The sequence below is a fragment of the Lepidochelys kempii genome, chromosome 3 (assembly GCF_965140285.1).
Source record: "Lepidochelys kempii isolate rLepKem1 chromosome 3, rLepKem1.hap1, whole genome shotgun sequence".
Lineage (NCBI taxonomy): Eukaryota > Metazoa > Chordata > Testudines > Cheloniidae > Lepidochelys > Lepidochelys kempii.
The window spans coordinates 59,049,807-59,072,218 of NC_136382.1; the positions used below are offsets into that span (position 1 = coordinate 59,049,807).

At 41.9% G+C, this 22,412-nt stretch overlaps 1 protein-coding gene across 1 annotated transcript in view; it reads left to right on the forward strand.

The window, feature by feature from the left end:
• The window catches only part of KCNQ5 (potassium voltage-gated channel subfamily Q member 5), a 531,162-nt gene extending 511,504 nt beyond the window's left edge, over nucleotides 1-19,658 (forward strand). The window contains exons 12-14 of the mRNA XM_073336454.2: nucleotides 16,219-16,350; nucleotides 17,070-17,196; nucleotides 17,650-19,658. Of these exons, the coding sequence (XP_073192555.2) occupies nucleotides 16,219-16,350; nucleotides 17,070-17,196; nucleotides 17,650-18,597 (1,207 nt within the window). The 3' untranslated portion in view covers nucleotides 18,598-19,658. The remainder of the gene's footprint in view (nucleotides 1-16,218; nucleotides 16,351-17,069; nucleotides 17,197-17,649) is intronic.
• Nucleotides 19,659-22,412: the final 2,754 nt, after the last annotated feature.

Sequence of the window (22,412 nt, forward strand, 5' to 3'; positions counted from 1 at the left end):
TAACTAATATTTCAACCTGTGCATGGTATACTAGTCCCCTCTGTGGTGGCAGGATGGGCGGTATTATCTGAACCAGTCCTGGATCCCTGGACAGCAATTAGCCATTAGTATCCTGCACTGAGAGACCTGCAGGCTTGACAGAAAGCACTGCAGTTTTTAGCTATGGCCATTAACTCACATTTACCAAGCATGTAAAATAGAGTCAAAAGGAGAAACTAATACAAATTTTTACCGTATAGTACAACATATCTGATCGTTTCCTGACAATGAGAGCAACTAGGCTGTGTAATATTGTCCCAGTGGAAATGGTGGGATTCCTACATTTCTTAGGACTTATAAATTCAGCGCTAAGAAATACACAGTAGAGAATAACTATGTAGTGTGGCAGTGAAGTAAGCTAGCTGACCTAGGAGGTCTTTTCTATCTCTAACTGCTGTATGTTTTCATACATACATTTTCATTTGGTGTTAATATGAAATCCAAATAATGTAGCTAAACGTCATGCAAACTTGTAAATTCCAGAGCTGATTAGTTATGTAATGAAAGGATAGGGATATATATTTGATGGAAAAAAGCAGGATGAATTTGGTTTAATTTTCTTTAAACTCCATCTGTTGGAATTATTAATTATATTTGAAATAATTAATATTAATATGGGAAATCACCAAACACCAATTTAACAATAAATTCCTTTATTAAATCCAAAGGATACTTTACGCAATTACTCTAAACATGCCTGAAAAGCCTAACTAATAAGTAGCAACAAAACATTTATAGGCATTTGATCAAAATACTTACAAACTGGCTAACCCCAAGGGTGCTCAGATCCATATTGGTCGACTCCAGCATAATCAGGCAGGTATTAGCAATGATCCCTTTAAGAATTTACTTTTTATACCCTTAAACAAACACAAGATATCATTGCTAATTACTGACTTCAGCTAAAAACCAGTTTGAGACAATTCACCCTTATTTCCAGTCTTAATCTCGATAAGATTTACAACCTCCTTTCTTCCCAAGATCTTTCATTTCTTATCTTCTCTCCCATTCCTTGCTGACCAGCAGAACAGTGAGAAGATTTGGGCATGTTTCTTTTAAGACATTCTTTGTCTTGTTACTGCAGTTCTTTATTTTATTAGCTACTTTTGAAACCACACAGCCTTCCCACACTGCAAGTAATGCTACTTATTATTCTCATGGTCTTCTTTTACTTCCTGATTGGGGCCTTCTTTACAAACACACATTTTGATCCTTAACCAATTGTAAGCTAACTTTAATTCTTTAATTTTATGCTTACCCGTTTATGAATTTGATTTAATTTCATTTTCTTTAAACTCCATCTATGCTATAGTTTGAAATGTATTTCTCTTTTACTATCCATTAGAACTTTGTCTTATGGTGTTCTGCTTGAGCTTCCTATATATTTTAACCCATAACATACTATTTTCCCCACCCCTACATGGTTCTAGAGCAGAGGTGGGCAAACTATGGCCCTCAGGCCACATGTGGGCCGTCTGTCCAAGACCGTCCTGCCTGGCCCTTGAGCTGCTGGCCCGGGGGGCTAGCCCCCAGCCCCTCCACTGCTGTCCCGCTCCTCAGCTCGCCGTGCTGCAAGCACTCTGGGTGGCAGGACTGCGAGCTCCTTCTGGGCAGCGCGGCTGCAAGAGCCGCCGGCCTGCCCCGGTGCTCTAGGCTGCGTGGCTGGCTCTAGCCGGGCAGCACAGCTGCCAGTCCTGGTGCTCTGAGCAGCATGGTAAGGGGCCAGGGAGCAGGGGGGTTGGATAAGGGTCAGGAGATCCCAGGGGGCAGTCAGGGGAGACGGAGCGGTTGGATGGGGCAGAGATTCTGGGGGGCGGTGGTCAGGGGACTGGGAACAGGGGGGATTGGATAGGCAATCCAATCTATCCAATCAATCCAACAGGGGATTGGGGGGCCTGTCAGGGGGTGGGGGTGCGGATAGGGGTGGGACAGTCAGGGGACAGGGAAAGGGGGGGAGGTTGGATAGCGGGTAGGGTCCGGGGGGAGCGGTTAGGAGCAGGAGGGTCCCAGGAGCGGGCGGTCAGGGACAAGGAGCAGGGGAGGTTGAAGGGGTCGTGGATTCTGAGGGGGGCAGTCAGGGGATGGGAAATGGGACGGGGCGGATAGGGGGCAGGGACCAGGCTGTTTGGGGAGGCACAGCCTTCCCTACCCGGCCCTCCATACAGTTTCGGGACCCCGACGTGGCCCTTAGGCCAGAAATTTTGCCCACCCCTGTTCTAGAGTCTCAGCCAGACTGTTTAGGCATATATAAAAAGACTGCCTGGGAGAAAAGACGATTTCTGGCTGCTGAGGATAGAGCAGGTTAGTATTCTAGGGAGGAGTCAGTGTTGCCTCAATCTACCTACACCTTGAACACCCCTCCTTCCGTGGCTTGCACTTCCCACATGATCTGCCTCCCTGCTACTAGTTCCTGACCCCTTCTGCAGGCAGAAAACCAGGAGGGGTTGCTGAGGCCAGGGATGGGGGAAAAAAGTCATGGAACCAGCAGGGTAGAAGAGCACTGTGGTACAGCCAGCATCCTGGGCAAGCATCATGGGGCTTCTGAATTGCTGGAAGTGGTGGGGCATGTTTTCACACTCAGCAGTGTAGTTGTGGTAGTCTTGTAGAGGAAAGCAATCTTCCTGGACTGTAATCTTCAAAGCAGGGACTATGTCATGATGCCTCTCAGACTAGGGCTCCAGTGCTTTTTGAGGCTTCTTGGTGCTATGGCAATTTAAACATTTTAAAAAATAATGACGTAAGAGCATCAGAATCACTAAAAGAACTGACGATGCATTTGCTCAGCCCCAGACTCAGTAAAGAGCACAATGACTAGAGCCTTGCGTGGATACAAAATTTGTATCTGCAGCCAATCTGCAAAAATTGTCCGTGGATATCTGCAGATTTGTAGGCTCTACTAATGACAAGCATACCTGTACATAACACTATAACTGGCAGCGTGAATGGGGAGGAAAATGAAGGGAAAGAAATACAAAACAAATGGGAAGCAAAACTTTGTACAAGAATAATCTTCATGTCCCTGTAATCCTGATTTTTTCTGCTCTTGCATTTGATGTTATTGATGTGAGGTGATGGTGCTAATATTGTTCTGTTTGGGCCTGGCTCATGCAAAACTTGTCTGAGCTTCAGGAGGAGTTTAGCCTCAGTAAAGATGCAGAGCAAATCGTGTAGAGATTCTTGGGGTAAATGACGTAGTGTCATACAAAAGTGTCTGAAATCATTTGGAGCTCAATTCAATACAAAATAATTTAGCTTCTGCTTTCTGCTGGATGATGAACTGGGCCATTATTTACAAATAATGCTTATGGTAAAGTTGCCTTACACCAATTGTTTTATTAGATTAGTTTAGTATACAGGATATCATTCATCTCATTATATTTAAATTATATTAAAATGACCCTGTTATATTTAATACAGTGACTCTGAGAAAAAATAATTAGCCTTTCAACTAGACAGGGGACTGCACTGTTTTGTTCGTTTTTGTTTGTTTTACTTTCTGCTTAGTATGTATGCTTGACTGTATCTAAACTGGTCTACTCAGTTTACATACAGTCAAGGTTTATGGTGAGTCTTTTTTGCCCTCTTGTGGTACAAATAGAAAACAAGCACTAAGCTGTACTTACTAGTGTGCCCTGTTGTGTGTTTTAAGGCCCAATTCTTCAAATACTTTAGCATATGAGTAACTTGACTTGTGGGAGTAGTGCCATTACATGCAAGTAAAGTCACCCAATGTGTAAGCGTTTGCAGTATCAGACCCTTAGTTTGTACCACATGTGAACACACAAAAATCGTTTAACATTTTGATTTTTAAAACTAACAAATACAAGGTAAATTCAAAGTTTTTGGATTTGTGACATAATTCTTTTATTTTGAAAAAAGTCCATAAAATTGCTATCATTAACCATAATGGGTGTTTACGTTTATTAAAATCTATTATATAAATAGTTATTTCAGGACTTTTAAAAAAAACAGATTGACTTATTTTTTAATTGAGAATTACTGATTAAATAGAATTTAACAACTCCAAAGGAACCCCTCAATTCCATCATTTAAATAATCCCTGCGTTTTTATGTTACATAGTAACTGACAGGTTTTAATAACATCATTCTTTTTACTTCTTTATCATTTGTATAGCTCATATATCTCCTTCCCCTCCTCCCTCCTGTAGGATATTTTACATGTATTCTTGGAATCCAGAAGAAAACTTCACACATCTGAGGCACAAGGGAATAAGGGCCTGATCCAAAGCCCATTGAAATTAGTGGGAAAATTACCATTGACTTCAATGAGCTCTGGATCCAGGCCCTAAATACTGAATTTTTGAGAACAGGACTCTACTGAAATTGACCCATTAAGAGCAGGTGCAATTACTATACAACTTCATGTCTGGAAAGAAATGAGAACAGTCATCAAGGGTAGAATTTTTCAAAGCAATGAGTGTTAGCCTAATTCTGTTCCAACTAAAGCCAATGAAAAACTTTTAGGCTGAGAAGACTCCTAGGTTCAGAGGACGCAAGAAAAAAGACCCTTATTACATTAGGAAACATAGATACATTAAAAGAGATTCTCCCCAAATAGCCAGGATTATCCTGAGTTCCAAAACAACATAGTCCCTTGGTCAAGCAAGGAAAAATGTTAAAACAGCCTTGAATAACCAAAGCCCTGGTCTATATAACAACTTACTGCTTCCAGACAAGGTGCTGATCTACAGTTCAGATTTTTGTGTATGCTGATTAACCAGGTTTATGGCCCGATAATGAAAACTGACCTTCTGCCTCAATTTTCTTGTACATGCCATCCCGTAGTAGGAAACTGGATTATTTTCCCATATAACATACTACTTCCCTTGCTCCACACTTCCTGTTTAGTCTCATATTGCACTTCATGAGAAGTGTGCATGGCAATTATGTAAGGCAACCAAAAGAAAGAAGAAAGAAAAAAAAGAACAACTATATTTTCTCCTAAATAAACCACCTTTACAATGCAAGTTGTTTTGGAACAAGTCACTTTAATGTTTTCTTCATAACCTGAACAAAGAATGGAATACATGGGGATTAGATGTTCTATCAGACTTTTAGGAATAGAACATATTGGAGTCATTTGACAACTATGTGAAAAAATTCCATTTCCAACATTTTCCCTGCTTCAGGTTCCTCCATGTTAGAAATGACAGTGAGATATATTAGCTTGTGGAATTAGTCTCCCAGTGGAAGCAATGGAAGTTTGTCCCTTTGCATATTAAAAACTACATTTCCACTGTGCACAATAGAGATTAATCCTGAACTGGCAAGGAGATGGAAGAGTTGTTCTAATAAGTCTCTTCCGTTTCTAGACTCTATGACAAAGATTATGCTTCATCCATTATATCAGTGACACTCCACCTTATCTGAATTCACCATTTAACTTCAAACTTACAAGAATGCGACAAATCAAGAAACTAAGCCTTGTGGGAAAAGATTGATACTACTTAAAATAACAGGTTTCAGAGTAACAGCCGTGTTAGTCTGTATTCGCAAAAAGAAAAGGAGTACTTGTGGCACCTTAGAGACTAACCAATTTATTTGAGCATGAGCTTTCGTGAGCTACAGCTCAAGCTCATGCTCAAATAAATTGGTTAGTCTCTAAGGTGCCACAAGTACTCCTTTTCTTTTTACTTAAAATAACAGGTTTATACATAATCAAAAGGGGTCCATTATAAATTTCAACTCTGACTGCATACTTTTTATAATAATGTGGTAAATAAATAATACAAAGTACAGTTTTCATGTAATTCCATTTAAAGTAATACTAATCTCTAGTTATCACAGAGTGATAACCATGGCTTTTTATCTTCTTGTTGGCTGTCTTACAGGTTAATTATGTAGTATAATAAAAATTGAATTAGCTAATGTTATAGCATGAAATATTAGGATTAAGGATGGTGTGATGGGATATATAAACCCCACACTGATGAGTAAGGGGTTTGTGAGGCGGCCCTTCACAGCCACACCTGCAGGGCCTGCACAAGCTGGAGGCAGAGCTTTAAAAAGGGGAGAAGAGCTCTTCAGAGCAGGGCAGTGGAAGGGAGCAGACAACTGCATGGACGGGAAAGTACTGCCCAGGAGCCCATTGCCTGAGACTTGACAACACAGACCTATGCAAACCCACATAGAAGAGGCAAGTGACTGAGCGAGCAGGTCAGAGACTTCATTGGAATAAGAAAAGGAGTACTTGTGGTACCTTAGGGACTAATCAATTTATTTGAGCATAAGCTTTCATGAACACAGCTCACTTCACTGGATGCATACTGTGGAAAATACAGAAGATGTTTTTATACACACAAACCATGGGAAAAAAGGGTGTTTATCACTACAAAAGGTTTTCTCTCCCCCCACCCCACTCTCCTACTGGTAATAGCTTATCTAAAGTGATCACTCTCCTTACAATGTGTATGATAATCAAGGTGGGCCATTTCCAGCACAACCAACAGGAGAGTGGGTTTGTTGAGGAGGGTGGGGAGAAAACCTGGATTTGTGCTGGAAATGGCCCACCTTGATTATCATACACATTGTAAGGAGAGTGATCACTTTAGATAAGCTATTACCAGCAGGAGAGTGGGGTGGGGGAGAGAAAACCTTTTGTAGTGATAAACACCCATTTTTTCATGCTTTGTGTGTATAAAAACATCTTCTGTATTTTCCACAGTATGCATCCGATGAAGTGAGCTGTAGCTCACGAAAGCTTATGCTCAAATAAACTGGTTAGTCTCTAAGGTGCCACAAGTACTCCTTTTCTTTTTGCAAATACCAGCTAACACGGTTGTTACTCTGAAACCTGTCATTATGCAAGGCACTGCATTTAGCCGTATGGAGTGGAAATCTATCAACTGCATGAAAAAACTTGTACAGATACAGACAGACATCATCATCCTTTCCAAATGCAAACAAATGGACATCGTACCAAAAGAACTGAAGGTAAAAAATTCGTTACAATCTACATACCACACAGACTATGCTGACAGCTTGTGCCACATGCTCTCAAAGAAACTGCGGAACCACCTGATCAACATCCTCTACAGCAAACAGGGAAAAATAAAGAATGAGCTCTCAAAAATGGATACTCTCATAAAAAACCAACCTTCCACACAAACTTCCTCATGGCTGGACTTTATTAAAACTAGACAAGCCATTTACAACACACACTTTGCTTCTCTACAAAAGAAAAAGGACACTAAACTTTCTGAACTACTACATGCCACAAGGGGCCACAGCAATGGTTCCCTCAACCCACCCAGCAATATTGTTAACCTATCCAACTATACTCTCAGCCCAGCAGAAGCAGCTGTCCTATCTCGGGGCCTCTCCTTCTGCCCCTCCACCCCCATAAATATGATACAGTTCTGTGGTGACCTAGAATCCTATTTTCGACATCTCCGACTCAAGGAATATTTCCAACACACCTCTGAACAACATACTAATCCACGAAGACCTCCCTGCCAACACTACAAAAAGAAGGATTCTAGGTGGACTCCTCCTGAAGGTCGAGACAGCAGACTGGACTTCTACATAGAGTGCTTCTGCCGATGTGCATGGGCTGAAATTGTGGAAAAGCAGCATCACTTGCCCCACAACCTCAGCCGTGCAGAACACAATGCCATCCACAGCTTCAAAAACAACTCTGACATCAAAATCAAAAAGGCTGACAAAGGAGGTGCTGTTGTCATCATGAATAGGTCAGAATATGAACAAGAGGCTGCTCGGCAGCTCTCCAACACCACTTTCTACAAGCCATTACCCTCTGATCCCACTGAGAGTTACCAAAAGAAACTACAGCATTTGCTCAAGAAACTCCCTGAAAAAGCACAAGATCAAATCCGCACAGACACACCCCGGGAACCCCGACCTGGGATATTCTATCTACTACCCAAGATCCATAAACCTGGTAATCCTGGGCGCCCCATCATCTCAGGCATTGGCACCCTGACAGCAGGATTGTCTGGGTATGTAGACTCCCTCCTCAGGCCCTACGCTACCAACACTCCCAGCTACCTTCGAGACACCACTGACTTCCTGAGGAAACTACAATCCATCGGTGATCTTCCTGATAACACCATCCTGGCCATTATGGATGTAGAAGCCCTCTACACCAACATTCCACACAAAGATGGACTACAAGCCGTCAGGAACAGTATCCCCGATAATGTCACAGCTAACCTGGTGGCTGAACTTTCTGACTTTGTCCTTACCCATAACTATTTTACATTTGGGGACAATGTATACCTTCAAATCAGCGGCACTGCTATGGGTACCCGCATGGCCCCAAAGCATGCCAACATTTTTATGGCTGACTTAGAACAACGCTTCCTCAGCTCTTGTCCCCTAACGCCCCTACTCTACTTGCGCTATATTGATGACATCTTCATCATCTGGACCCATGGAAAAGAAGCCCTTGAGGAATTCCACCATGATTTCAACAATTTCCATCCCACCATCAACCTCAGCCTGGTCCAGTCCACACAAGAGATCCACTTCCTGGACACTACAGTGCTAATAAACAATGGTCACATAAACACCACCCTATACCGGAAACCTACTGACCGCTATTCCTACCTGCATGCCTCCAGCTTTCACCCTGACCACACCACACGATCCATCGTCTACAGCCAAGCTCTGTGATACAACCGCATTTGCTCCAACCCCTCAGACAGAGACGAACACCTACAAGATCTCTATCAAGCATTCTTACAACTACAATACCCACCTGTGGAAGTGAAGAAACAGATTGATAGAGCCAGAAGAGTTGCCAGAAGTCACCTACTACAGGACAGGCCTAACAAAGAAAATAACAGAACGCCACTAGCCGTCACCTTCAACCCCCAACTAAAACCCCTCCAACACATTATCAAGGATCTACAACCTATCCTGAAGGATGACCCAACACTCTCACAAATCTTGGGAGACAGGCCAGTCCTTGCCTACAGACAGCCCCCCAACCTGAAGCAAATACTCACCAGCAACCACATACCACACAACAGAACCTCTAACCCAGGAACCTATCCTTGCAACAAAGCCCGTTGCCAACTGTGCCCACATATCTATTCAGGGGACACCATCACAGGGCCTAATAACATCAGCCACACTATCAGAGGCTCGTTCACCTGCACATCCACCAATGTGATATATGCCATCATGTGCCAGCAATGCCCCTCTGCCACGTACATTGGTCAAACTGGACAGTCTCTATGTAAAAGAATAAATGGACACAAATCAGATGTCAAGAATTATAACATTCATAAACCAGTCGGAGAACACTTCAATCTCTCTGGTCACGCGATTACAGACATGAAACTTGCGATATTACAACAGAAAAACTTCAAAACCAGACTCCAGCGAGAGACTGCTCAATTGGAATTCATTTGCTAATTGGATACAATTAATTTAGTCTTGAATAGAGACTGGGAGTGGCTAAGTCATTATGCAAGGTAACCTATTTCCCCTTGTTTTTTCCTACCCCCCCCCCCATTCCTCAGACGTTCTTGTTAAACCCTGGATTTGTGCTGGAAATGGCCCACCTTGATTATCATACACATTGTAAGGAGAGTGATCACTTTAGATAAGCTATTACCAGCAGGAGAGTGGGGTGGGGGGAGAGAAAACCTTTTGTAGTGATAAACACCCATTTTTTCATGCTTTGTGTGTATAAAAACATCTTCTGTATTTTCCACAGTATGCATCCGATGAAGTGAGCTGTAGCTCACGAAAGCTTGTGCTCGATAAATTGGTTTCTCTAAGGTGCCAAAAGTACTCCTTTTCTTTTTGTGAATACAGACTAACATGGCTGTTACTCTGAAACTTGATTGGAGTAATTTATTCTGGGGAGCTAAAAGGGGCTAGGGACAGGAAGTTGTCCCTGGGGAGCAGTTTAGCACCCCGGATTGGAGCCTGGTGGAGAGAGCAGGCCCAGGAGCCCCACCCACCCCAAGAGGACACTACAACACTAGGAATCTTCATCTAGATGAGAGACCAGCTGAAAAAGGCATTGACTGTTCAAGGGCTCAACCCTCAAAAAATCTCAGGGCTAAAGGGGAGGACTGGAAATCATTGGGGCCAGGGCATTGAAGGACCTGACTGTGGTTTCAATGGGGAGATGCCCTGCTAAAACCCCACCTGACCACTAGGCAACACTGTTGGTGATTGTGCACATTCTACAGATGGGCCAACAGTTTTGTGCTCCCTACGTGCTTACTTGCACTAGAGTATAGATCTTTCCAAGTTATGACTAGTATCTTCCTTTTACCTCTCTTCAACACAAAGCAGTATGGCCAAACTTCTCAGACTCCCAAATATGCTGAGCTTTCACAACTCCTATTTAAATCAGTGGAAGTTACAGGAGCTCACATCACCTTTGAAAAATCTGATCACTTTTATTTAGGCACCTAAAGATATATTCAAAATCTTTGGCCTGTATTTCTTCACATTTATGGCTTAACACAAAGTTTCCTGTTCTTAAAAAATACCCATTGAACATCTGATTGCCACACAAATTACACAAAATTGTGCAAAATGGTCTTTATGTGAAATTTATGTTTCATCATTAATTATTTACTATTGAATGGCACCTTTGATTGCTTTGCGGTAAAATCCAACAGTCACGTCCCACAATCCTTATTCAACCATAACTCCCACTGATTTCCACTGGGAAAATGTCATAATTGTACTTGAATGAGAACTGTGCCTCAGTCAAATCTCTGGACTGTAGTGTTTGGTCCCAAAGCAGCAAAAGAAGAATTAAAAAAGGAGAATACTGGCCTGCATGATGAGACACTGTTAATCAACAAATGAAAAATTAATGAGAAACAAATTGGATGCACAATTAAAGATACTTACAAAATGGGATGTGTGGTACTGTACTTATAAGGAACACAATAAAGTGAATACTTTAAATTAATTAGTATGTTTTTATCCTCCTCCCACTAAAATCAGTGGGAAGTTTGCTGCTGACTTCAGTGGGAGCAGAATCAAGGCCTTTAAACTGCATGCAAAATTGTTTGGTTTGATTCAAATTGTCATTCATACAGCCATCCACAGCTATATATTTATCTTTAGGTATTAGAGAGACAAGGCAGGTGAGGCAATGTATTTTATTGGATCAACTTGTGTTGGTGAGAGAGACACGCATTCGAACCATACAGAGATTTCTCCACTGTGGCTTGAAAGCCTGTCTCTCTCACCAACAGAAGTTGGTCCAGTAAAAGATATTACCTCACCCACCTTGTCTCTCTCATATGCTGGGACCAACTTGATTAGAACTACACTGCATATATGTCTAGGTATAGCTACCTAGATATAGATGGATATACCCTACTATTTTCTCAGTAGAAAATAAAAGCACACCCTTTAACGTTCACAGATTTGTTTATATAAAGGAGAGTACAATTAGCATGGCAATTTTTATCATTTAAGTTATTCAGCACTGGAGTGCGTTAGATTAAAATTATACACATATAACTAGGAGGGCATTTGCTAACAAAATGGGAAGCTTTGAAAGGAACCAATCTAGCAACAAAACAAAACTTATGACTTGTTGAGATTTAGCTATGAAAATTCCCTCAACATTAAGATCCTGGTACAAGAAGTTGCTGAAGCACAAGCCTAACTTTGAGGATCTGAGCAGCCTCATTGACCTCAATGAGACTAGTCACCATGTTTAAGTACCTTGCTGAATTTGCACCTAACAGAAGAGAACACTTTGATGGGCACACATTTATAACTTTAAACAAGCTATTTAAAATCCCATATAACATGTCTTTAAGATGACAATTCTAAACTTGCAAAATGCTGACTTCAGTGGAATTGTGCTTATAAACTCCACAAATCACCTTGAAAAAGAAGGGTTTTGCTGAGTGTAACTCAAGAGTTCAGAAGAAAATATCATCAGCTTAGCTTAGGCCTTGTCTACACTACCAAGCTTTGACGACAAAAGTGATGTCGACACTCAAAAATCTGCATAATAAAAATCGGAGTGTCGTGTTCACACTCGCTCCTTCTGTCGGCAGAGTGCGTCCACAGTTGGGGCACTATCATCGACAATGTGAGCAATGGACTGTGAGTACCTATCCCACAGTCCAGCTCGACACCTTCTGTCACTAGGTGTTGTGGGAAGGCGGAGCGGATTGCAGCACATCTTAGAACTGGGCTCAATGTCCCGTGATGCATTGCTTTCTGTCCCAGCACTCCATGGGCTTCCGGCTTTCTTTTGCGGCATTTTTCAACGGCCCTTCTTTGCTGTGCACCCAGGTATCTTTGTGAGACGGGATGGATCCTGCACTGCTCTCCTATTCTCTGTTAGCTGTCATGAAGACATTGCAGATGGCAGTGCAGTTAATCACAAAGTTCCTAACTGAAGAAGCTCCCAGTTGTGTGACATGCTATGTGATATGGCTAGGAGCAACTTTAGATTGCTTTTGGCATTCACAGAACAGCTGCATAGGGTAGACCATCACTTTTGGGCTTGGGAAACAAGCATTGAATGGTGGGATCGTATCATCATGCACGCGTGGGATAATGAGCAGTGGCTTCAGAACTTTCGGATGTGGAAAGCCACCTTCCTGGAACTGTGTGCAGAGCTCGCCCCAGCACTACGGGACAAGGACACCATAATGAGAGCTGCCCTATTGGTAGAGAAGCGTGTAGCAATCACTGTGTGGAAGCTGATGACTCCAGTCGGCTGCGAATAAATTTGGAGTTGGGAAGTCGACTGTTGGGGCTGCGTTAATGCAAGTGTGCAGAGTAATTAATTGAATCCTGCTATGAAGGACCGTGACTCTGGGAAATGTATGTGAAATAGTGGACAGCTTTGCAGAAATGGGTTTCCCTAACTGTGGAGGGGCGATGGATGGCAAAATTTTGGCACTAGACCACCTTGCAAAGGAGTACATCAATAGGAAAGGGGTACTTCTCCATAGTGTTGCAGGCACTTGTGGCTCACCGTGGGCGTTTCACTGACATCAACGTGGGATGGTCCGGGAAGGTGCATGATGCACGCATTTTCAGGAACACTGGCCTGTATAGAAAGGTACAAGTGGGGACTTTCTTTCCAAACCAGAAGATTACAGTGATCCTAGGAGATCCAGTGTACTCCTTACAGCTGTGGCTCATGAACCTTACACGGAAAACCTGGACAGCAGTAAGGAGCAGTTCAACAACAGGCTGAGTAGATGCTGGATGACAGTGGAATGTGCCTTTGGCAGATTAAAGGTGCACTGGCGATGCCTTTATGGCAGATTAGACCTTAATGAGAATAATATTCCCATGGTGATAGCCGCATATTGTACATTGCATAATCTTTGTGAAGCTTTGAGTGGTGAAAGGTTTGAGTGGAGTGTGGAGGTAGAGCGCTTGGCTGCTGATTTTGAGCAGCCAGGTACAAGGGCTATCAGAGGAGCTAGAGGGGGCCAATTCGAATCAGGGAGGCTTTGAGGCAACACTTTGAAAATGAGAACCAGTAATGTCTATCTCTGTGATTGGTGCTGCAATGTTACATTACATGTAGTTTTCCTAGGAAGTAATAGTGATATCTGGGGCCTTACTTTCCAGCAAGCACATGAATAAACTGTTTGTGTATGTATTGGTATTGCTTGCTATCTCAATTTGCAGAAAACAAATAAAGATGAGCAGGGCTTTGGAGCTGTGCTCCGGCTCCGCTCCAGCTCCAGGCAAAAACCTGCAGCTCTACTGCTCCGGAGCTGCTCCGCGGGCTCCACTCCACATCCTGAAGATGAGTTACCACTCAAAAACTTTGCTTTTATTGGACAAGAAACAACGCATCCAAAACACCCAAAGATGCTTGGTGGGAAAGGAGGTACCAGGGAAGGGCAGATTTTCAGAGCTGTGTGTAGGTCCAGCTATCATTAAGAAAGTTGTCTGAGGGGGTGGAATAAAGGGGAAACAGAGAAGTTCCAGAAAGTGGACTGTGTGGGTGGAGTTTGGGGGGGGCATAGAAGAGAGTTCTGAATGTGCTGCAGGGGAGGGCGGGTACTGATCTCCTCAGTCTGCAGCATCATTAAGGACTTCAGCTTCTGCATTTGCTCCTGAATTACTTTAATCAACCGCTCAGTAGTGTCCTTAACAGATTTTCTTTTCTGGCCTGCCTTTCAGCTTCTACCACTCCTTGTGTTCCCTTTTCTCTGCATAGGAGGAGTGACTCCTTTTGGTGGTTCTCAGGCAGGTTTATCAGTAACACAGTGCTCCAGCTGAGTCACATTGTCTGCATATTAACTAGTACAAACTCCTTCCAGGGTATACAGTCCACTGGGGCCTATCTCAGTACCCCCCTCTCTCTCTAGACCTCCCTGCGCTTTGGTCTCTAAGTAGTCCAGCCCTGGTATGGAACTGTATCTCCAGGGCTTCCTCACTGGAGACACTATCTTCCTGCAGCCCTCCCCAGGCTCAGTACCTACTCAGTCCCAACAACCAGCCAGGAGCTCCCTCAATGCTCCCCTGGTCTCTGCAAGCAAACCATCCGTAGCCCTACTGCTCTTCCAGGCATCCAGGCCTGCAGTCCTTTTTTCTCCTGCTCCAAGCAGTAACTGATTACTGCTCTGCTCTGCAGCTCCTTTTATATGGCCCTCCGGGGCCCTGATTGGCTGCTTCCCCTGCAGCTACTCTAGCCTGCTTGGAGGACCTCTCTACTGCTCCTTCCTTGGAATGAGTGTGGTAGAACTGTGAGGCCTCTAGCAAGGGGCCTTTGGACCTAGTCCATCCCATCACTTGAGGGTACATCTACTACATGCTTGTGGCTTCCGCCCTACTCCCTATGTTGCTTGTCTGTATGCCGCTTTGGTCCCTGTACAAGTGATTGCTGAATCGCACGGGAAAGTTTCCTACAATGGGAAAGGAACAAAGTTTCTCTGCCAAGGAACCTTCCGCAGAGGATTATGAAGTTCCTCTAGAAAACTTTCCTGGAGATCTCTCTGGAGGATTCCCGTGAGATCTCGGCGTGCATCAACACCCTGTTCCGCCATACTGATTAGCTACACAGAGAAATGTCCATTTCACAGAAACACAGCCAGCCTTCTACATTTCTATACCCTGAACCCACCTCCACATTACACAAACCACAGCCACTTACCAGATGTCTCCTCTCCTGCTTCTTGCTCGCCGGAGAGCAACTGCTGAGACTGGCTAGACACCTTTGGAGTGGTGAACAGTTCCTGGATGCCTGCCTCACTGGGTGACCCTGCCAGGAGCTCCACATCATTGTCTAACTCCACCTCTTCATCAATGACTTTGTCCTTCGGATTAGGTCCTCTTTCCACTGCCTCCAGGCCCACCGAAGTACCCACGGGGCTCTTGGCAGTCGAGGTGCGGTCACCACCGAGGATAGCGTTCAGCTCCTTATAGAACCAGTACGTCTTAGGTGCAGCATTGGAGCAATCGTTTGTCTCCCTCGCCTTATGGTATGCCTGCCTCAGCTCTTTTATCTTCACTCTGCACTGCAGCGCATCCCGATCACAGCCCTTTTCGCACAAGCCTCGAGAAATGTGCCTGTAGGTATTCCAATTCCTACGACTCAAGCGCAGCTGGGACTGCACAGCCTCCTCTCCTCATATACTGAGAGGATCCAGCACTGGTCCAAGAAGGAGAGCGTTTGCTGCAGTTACCTGCCATGGTCGCCTGGGAGGATGCAATGAGACCTCTCCATGCCAAGCAAACAGGAAATGGAATTTCAAAAATTCCGGGGGCTTCTAAGGGGGAGGGGCGGATGGCTGTTATCTGACTGCAGGGCAGTAGAGTTCAAACTGCTGACCAGAATGATCACGATGAGCTTTGTGGGACACCTCCTGGAGGCCAATTAAAGAAATAAAATCAAGTGTGGTGTCTACACTGGCATTTTGTTGGCAAAAATTTAGAGGAAAAAGACTTATGTCTCTCATTGGGGTGGTTGTATTTTGCCACCAAAACACGGCATTTTTGCCACCAAAAGTCCCATCGCAGTGTGTACATATTCACTGTTTTGTTGAAAAAAGCTGCATTTTGTTGACAAAACTTTGTAGTGTAGACAAGGCCTTAGTTTAATTTAGCTGATGTAACACTAAGCTGTCAGTATTATGAAAAGATAGACATTTGACTCAGTATTGATGCCTTTATTGTTTTACAAAAATGTATAAGGATTAATCTGGAAAAATGTTTCTTCCACAGAATCATGAAATTTCATGTTGCAAAGAGAAAGTTTAAAGAGACATTACGTCCATATGATGTAAAAGATGTAATTGAACAGTATTCAGCTGGTCACCTTGATATGTTGTGCAGAATAAAAAGTCTTCAGTCCCGGTAAGGAAAAAATAATCCTTCATCATTGAAGATCCTTCCTGTATAAAAATACCTTGAGCTATTTTGTCATTTAGCACCAGAAGAATTGTGTGTCTTTTATATTACCAATTTTTTTTTGGCCCAAGTTTCACCTCTACTGCAGCTTGGTCTTCCTTTCTGTGAATGCAGTTAGCCCTGCAATTAAATTGTGGGTGGAAAAAATGTGGATGTAAATTGGGCCCAGAAAATTTAAAAACTTAGACCCCCCCTTTTTTTTAAGTGCTGATGGAATATTTAATACAGTGACTGTTTGAAAACTGTTTTCCAATCCCTTATATTCTCATTGAAGTTAACAGAAGCTGAGGACCCATAGCACCACAATGGTCCGGATCCTATATTTTAATATTCTGGACTCTATACAGTAATAAACTGACACGTCCATGATACATATATATCCCTCCTTATATTTGCATTTGGGAAGCATTTCCCAGATTTAGAAGCCCAAGCTCTCTGTTTGTGCTCAGCCTTTCCAATGCAGAGTTTTGCAGTTCCCTCCACCTCCGGCTCCTATATACTGTATGCCGGTTGGCCACTATGAAATGGCATCTGAAGAACACACGGAGGGCTCAATACTGCGTATTAGTTATCAGAGATATTGATTTATTTCAGTGAGCACTATATATATAATTATATATATATATATATATAATTCAAAGCCTATCGCCCAATTTCTTTCACAGCGTTGACCAGATTCTTGGAAAAGGACAAATCACAACAGATAAGAAAAATCGAGAAAAGAATACTGCAGAGAATGAAACAACTGATGACCTTAGTATGTTAGGGCGTGTAGTCAAGGTGGAGAAGCAGGTAAAGTGACTGTATGAGACCATGATTTTGTTTTATTGCTTATAACTTTCTATAATTAATAATGGATTTTTCAATTTACAACAATTTAGTAAAATAACTTTATCTGGTGTCTGCACTATTCTAAATGTTGAAGTAAAACACACACAAATTATATTACATTAAATGTGTTTTGTATACAGAAATGGAGACACATACACTACTGAAATCTGCACCATTTAATAGTTAAAATATTAACTTAATCATGAAGCATCTGTAAATACACTGCTTTTAATAGCTTTCTTTTTTTGATGAGTAGCATTTTTATACAGAGAAACACACATTTCCTTTATATGCAGATTGTTCCTATTATCTTTTACATTTTCTCTTTGCTTAGATTCTAGAGAGGCTCTAGGGAGGCAAATATTTTTAAATAATATTTTGAACTTACTTTAACCTTTTTTCCCCAATCTGCAGGTACAATCCATAGAGTCAAAGCTGGACAGCCTGTTAGATATTTATCAACAGGTCTTAAGGAAAGGATCTGCATCAGCGCTTACTTTGGCTTCATTTCAAATGCCATCTTTTGAATGCGACCAGACCTCTGATTATCAAAGTCCTGTAGACAGCAAAGATTTATCTAGTTCTGCACAAACTAGTGGATGTGTATCCAGATCAGCTAGTGCCAACATGCCTCGTGGCCTACAGCTTATACTGACACCAAATGAATTTAGCACTCAGGCTTACTATGCTTTTAGTCCAACTATGCATAGTCAAGCAACACAGGTGCCAAATGATGGACCTGCAACAGTAATAACTAATAATACATCAAACCAAATAAACCAGGCAACTAAGCCAACAACACCAACAACGTTACAAATACCACCTTTCTCCTCAGTCAAGCATGCCAACTGGCCTGAGCCTCTTCATATTACTCCTGCGACCACACAGGAAAATATTTCTGATGTCACCGCTTGCCTTGTTGCGTTAAAGGATAATGGAAAAGTTGCACAGCACAAAGTGACAAAGGATCTTTCATGGAGAAAAAGCCTTGATACAGAAGGGGAACCCTTGGTCCCAGTTAAACCAGTAGTGCAAATGGATTTAGGAAAATCTTTATCTGTACAAAATCTTATACAATCATCTGAAGAACTGAATGTACAGATTGCTGGGAATGACTCCAGTGGCTCAAGAGGGAGCCAAGAAGTGTACTCCAAATGGAGGGAGTCAAAATTATTTATAACAGATGAAGAGTTGGAAGCAGAGACAAAAACAGAGGCTTTTGAAAGCATCTCTCGCTCATTAGTGGAAACAACTCTCTCTACTGACTCTCTAAGGACTGGAATATCAAGATCATCTCAAAGCATTTGCAAGCCAGGGGACAGTACAGATGCACTCAGCTTGCCTCATGTCAAACTTAAATAACAATTTATGGGTTTTCTTCATTGGCTGAGTAATTCCTTTAGTCATACATATCATAGCATGAACTCTTTTGAAAGCCTTTTTAATAAAATAAAATTGTAAGAATCAGGAAGAATCTGAAAGGCAGTTGTATGAGCCCATATCTTCTAGTTGCATGAAAATGCATGCTTAAGTGACAGCTAAAATTCAAATTTATACCTAATGTACACATCACTTTTATGTAGTACAGTAGGTGTAAATAATGAGTAATCTACAAAGTTAATACTGCAGACTGTGTCAGAAAGCAAAGGTCTGAGCATTTAGAAATAGTGTTGTTTCTACAGTACAGAAGTAAAAATTGTAAGATTTAAAGCACTTTGCTTCTGGATTAATTAAAAATATATATGTCCTGAATTAGACAATAGTTTATGTTTACAACAAAAATATTATCTACAGCTGCTAGCAAGGTACCAAGGAAACTAGTAATATGGGACTAGAAATGGCTGCTAGTTGCAAGATATACACATTAACTCATCATTAATCAGTGATTTTAATACTCTCAGCTTTAGAATGTTAATTTCTGTAACATTTTTGGTGATTTAGTGCTGTGGCAAAGTACTTTGCACACCACTTTCAGGTGGTTCTTTATGATAAGAACCTTCTTTTGCTATGAAATGTATAAATTCAAAGGATAAGGGCTGGCATTAGAGATGGATAATCTGGACTACTGCACCAAAAATTCAGGGGCAGCTTTCCTTACCCCAAACTTGCTGATATCACTGATGTGCCCTTCCCAAGGATCTGAAGCATTCTGGAAGTAGAATCAGCAGGAGAGGAGAGGGCGTTACCTTTATTGTAGAGGCAGTTCTTCTTTCTGCCTTGAAGGTGGCACCATGCTTCACAATTGTACCCTGATACTCCATGATACTGTGTCAGAAGTCTGTGAAGGAAGTGAACGTGGTAACATATGGGGTACTGAAAGCAGAGGGAAAAACAAAGGGGATAAGGGAAGAGAGAGAGAGACTACAGAAGGGGTGAAGAGGGGGAAAAGAGAGACAATACGATAAGCAAAGGAAAATATGAATTTGGAGAAGAAAAAAAGGGGTGGGAAAAAAGGGGATGGGGAAAAAATGAAAATAACAGCAGGGAGGCAGGGACAGTGAAAAAGGTCTTTAAAATTCCAGCCTGTTGGTCCCAGACAGCTAGTGTTTCTTCCAAAAAGCCATGTAAGGAAATGGGAGAGGTAATAGAGACAAACGGCTGAATTGCCCAAATCGAAGAAGACCGAAGTTTTAAAAACGAGGGGACGAGGAGGAAAGAGGGAAAGGAGTCACATTCTTATTAGCTTTATAATGCCATTTTACAAAGGACCCTCAGATTCCTTCCCCATACCACCTCCCACCTAGTTTGGGGATTCAAAGCATGCAGCATATTGAGCATTCTCCCCTGAGACCTCCTCTTGCTCTCATAGCCTTTCTACGTTTCACTTCTGCAGAGGTGCAGTAGCAGTACTAGTGCCTACCTATTGGTCCTTACCAGGGCTTTGCCATGGAACCCTGTAGGAGCCTCCACCCTTCCGCACTGAACAAGATTTCTATTTGTTGTATCCCCCCAAATTACAGCCAACATGTACCACTGACTCATGGGCAACCTGTTCTGGGCCTGGCCACCTCTAGCAACAAGAACTCCAAATGTATGGGAGTGCCAGTTCCAGCTCACTCAGAGCACTGTTTCATCAAAGCCCAGCCCTGCTGAGGATTTATTATACATCAAAAATGTCAGAGCAGTCTTAATCATGGCTAAATGCTGTAGATTGTATTGTGAAGGACTTGAACTGTTTACTATGAATCCACTGTAATTTCTGCCTCCATATTTCTTTTACAAAAGTATTCCTGGATGTTACATGATAACCTTATTATGTGAAAGTACATGCATACTGTAAAGTGTATATATTGTGTCAGTGATACAGGATCTATGGATGATAAGCTGCATTCTATGGCTTGTGCCAGAACAAAGCTCACGTGGTAAATTCTGAAAGATGTCTTGAAGCACAATTAGCTATCACTGATTTGCCATCGCATTCATCCTTTACTACATCCTTCATGTGCAGCCTGATCATATTAAAGCCGAATTGCGAAGATATTTTTGTGATGATAAATAGGTTTTTCAACATCTGAGAACATTTAAATATTGACTTATTTGAATGTCTGCAGTTTGTCCAGCCAAATCTGTAAATTTAAAGTATTGTACAATATCTAAAAACAATTTAATTTTTAGGATTTTCTTTTCTCTTTTCCTAATTTTTTATGGTGCCTTTCTTGCCATTTATATAAAATCTCATAATGTTGTAGATGTAAATCTGTACTTAGGTCTGATGTAGGGGCAAGAGCTTGGGCACAGGACAGCTAACAAATGTGTCAGTAATTAGACTCGCCTCCCCTTTTTCATTAAATGTGAACACAACAGCATCCTGAATTGGGCCCTGATCTTGCAACTGCATCTGCTTGAGCAGACCTTTGCATCCACATTGAGCCTTACTGTGAAATCAGTGAGGTTCCACATGGGCACAGGCTCTGCCTGCACAGATGCAGTTGCAGAATCAGGATCTTGATTTTTACTTGCTGAACTTGGTATTTTTGGCTTAAATGACATACCTGAGTTCTCCTCATTTTAAATTAATTTATTTAATACAATTCTGTGCACATAAATGAATTCTATAAATTATATATGAAAATTTAGTTGGGATTGGTCCTGCTCCGGGCAGGGGGTTGGACTAGATAACCTCAGAGGTCCCTTCCAACTCTGATATTCTATGATTCTATGTGAATGTCTTCACAAAGATCGGATAAATCAGGAAGACCTTATCTTTTTTTAAGTTGAAATTACTGATTTTTTTTTATTGTCACCGTTACATCTTTCTTTTTGTAGCTACAGTTCTTATCATATAGGAATTTTCTTAACATTATATTGATGGAAAATTGCGAGAATAATTAATGAATCTGTGGAGATTTGGAGAGGGTTTATTATGTGTTTTTACAAAGTGAGCTGTTCTGACCTTTCTTCACCAGGAGTTTCCTGTGTCCACAGTATACCTTTAATTACACTATAAGGACCAAGCCTGCTCCCACCAAAATCAGTATCAATAATTTATTGATATCAGTGGGAACAGCATTTGGCCTTAAGGGTCTTGTCCTGAACTACTTACTAAGTCAAAGCTCTCATTTTAGTCAATAAGAGTTTTACATGAGTAGGCAATAAGGACCAAATTCTGCCCTAATATACACTCCATTGGAGGATTGTGCAGGGTGTCAAACAGGACAGAATCTGGCTCTAAGTAAGGGTTTAAGGACTGGGCCTTACACAAATAACTGTTTTCTGATCAGCATGTTTGTTGTACCTGATTGAAGAGAGAACTTAAAAGAATAGTTTTTGATGATTATTTGTTTTACAAACTCTATATACTCCTGGCTTATGTGATCTATACTTTTTATTTCAGTATGGATATAGTGTTTTAGCCTAGGGTTCAAGATTGCAAAGATCATACACTTTTATTCACATGCCCACAGCTGTTACATGTTTTTTTGAGATAATCCTGCTTAAATGACTGCTCTCATTACAGTCTGCTGATAGGTAATTCACCTACTCTTCTGTGATAAGTCAAGTCATACTGAATTATTGCTGTATTGAGGAACACCTGATATACAGTACGATTTATGGGTCTGGGCCTGCAGTTCTTACTCAAGCAAAAATTCCATGGACTTCAGCAAGAGCTCTGCCTGAGTCAGGAGTCCAGATTCAAACCCTTATTTTGTTGGGCATCTGTATAAAGTGAAAATGAT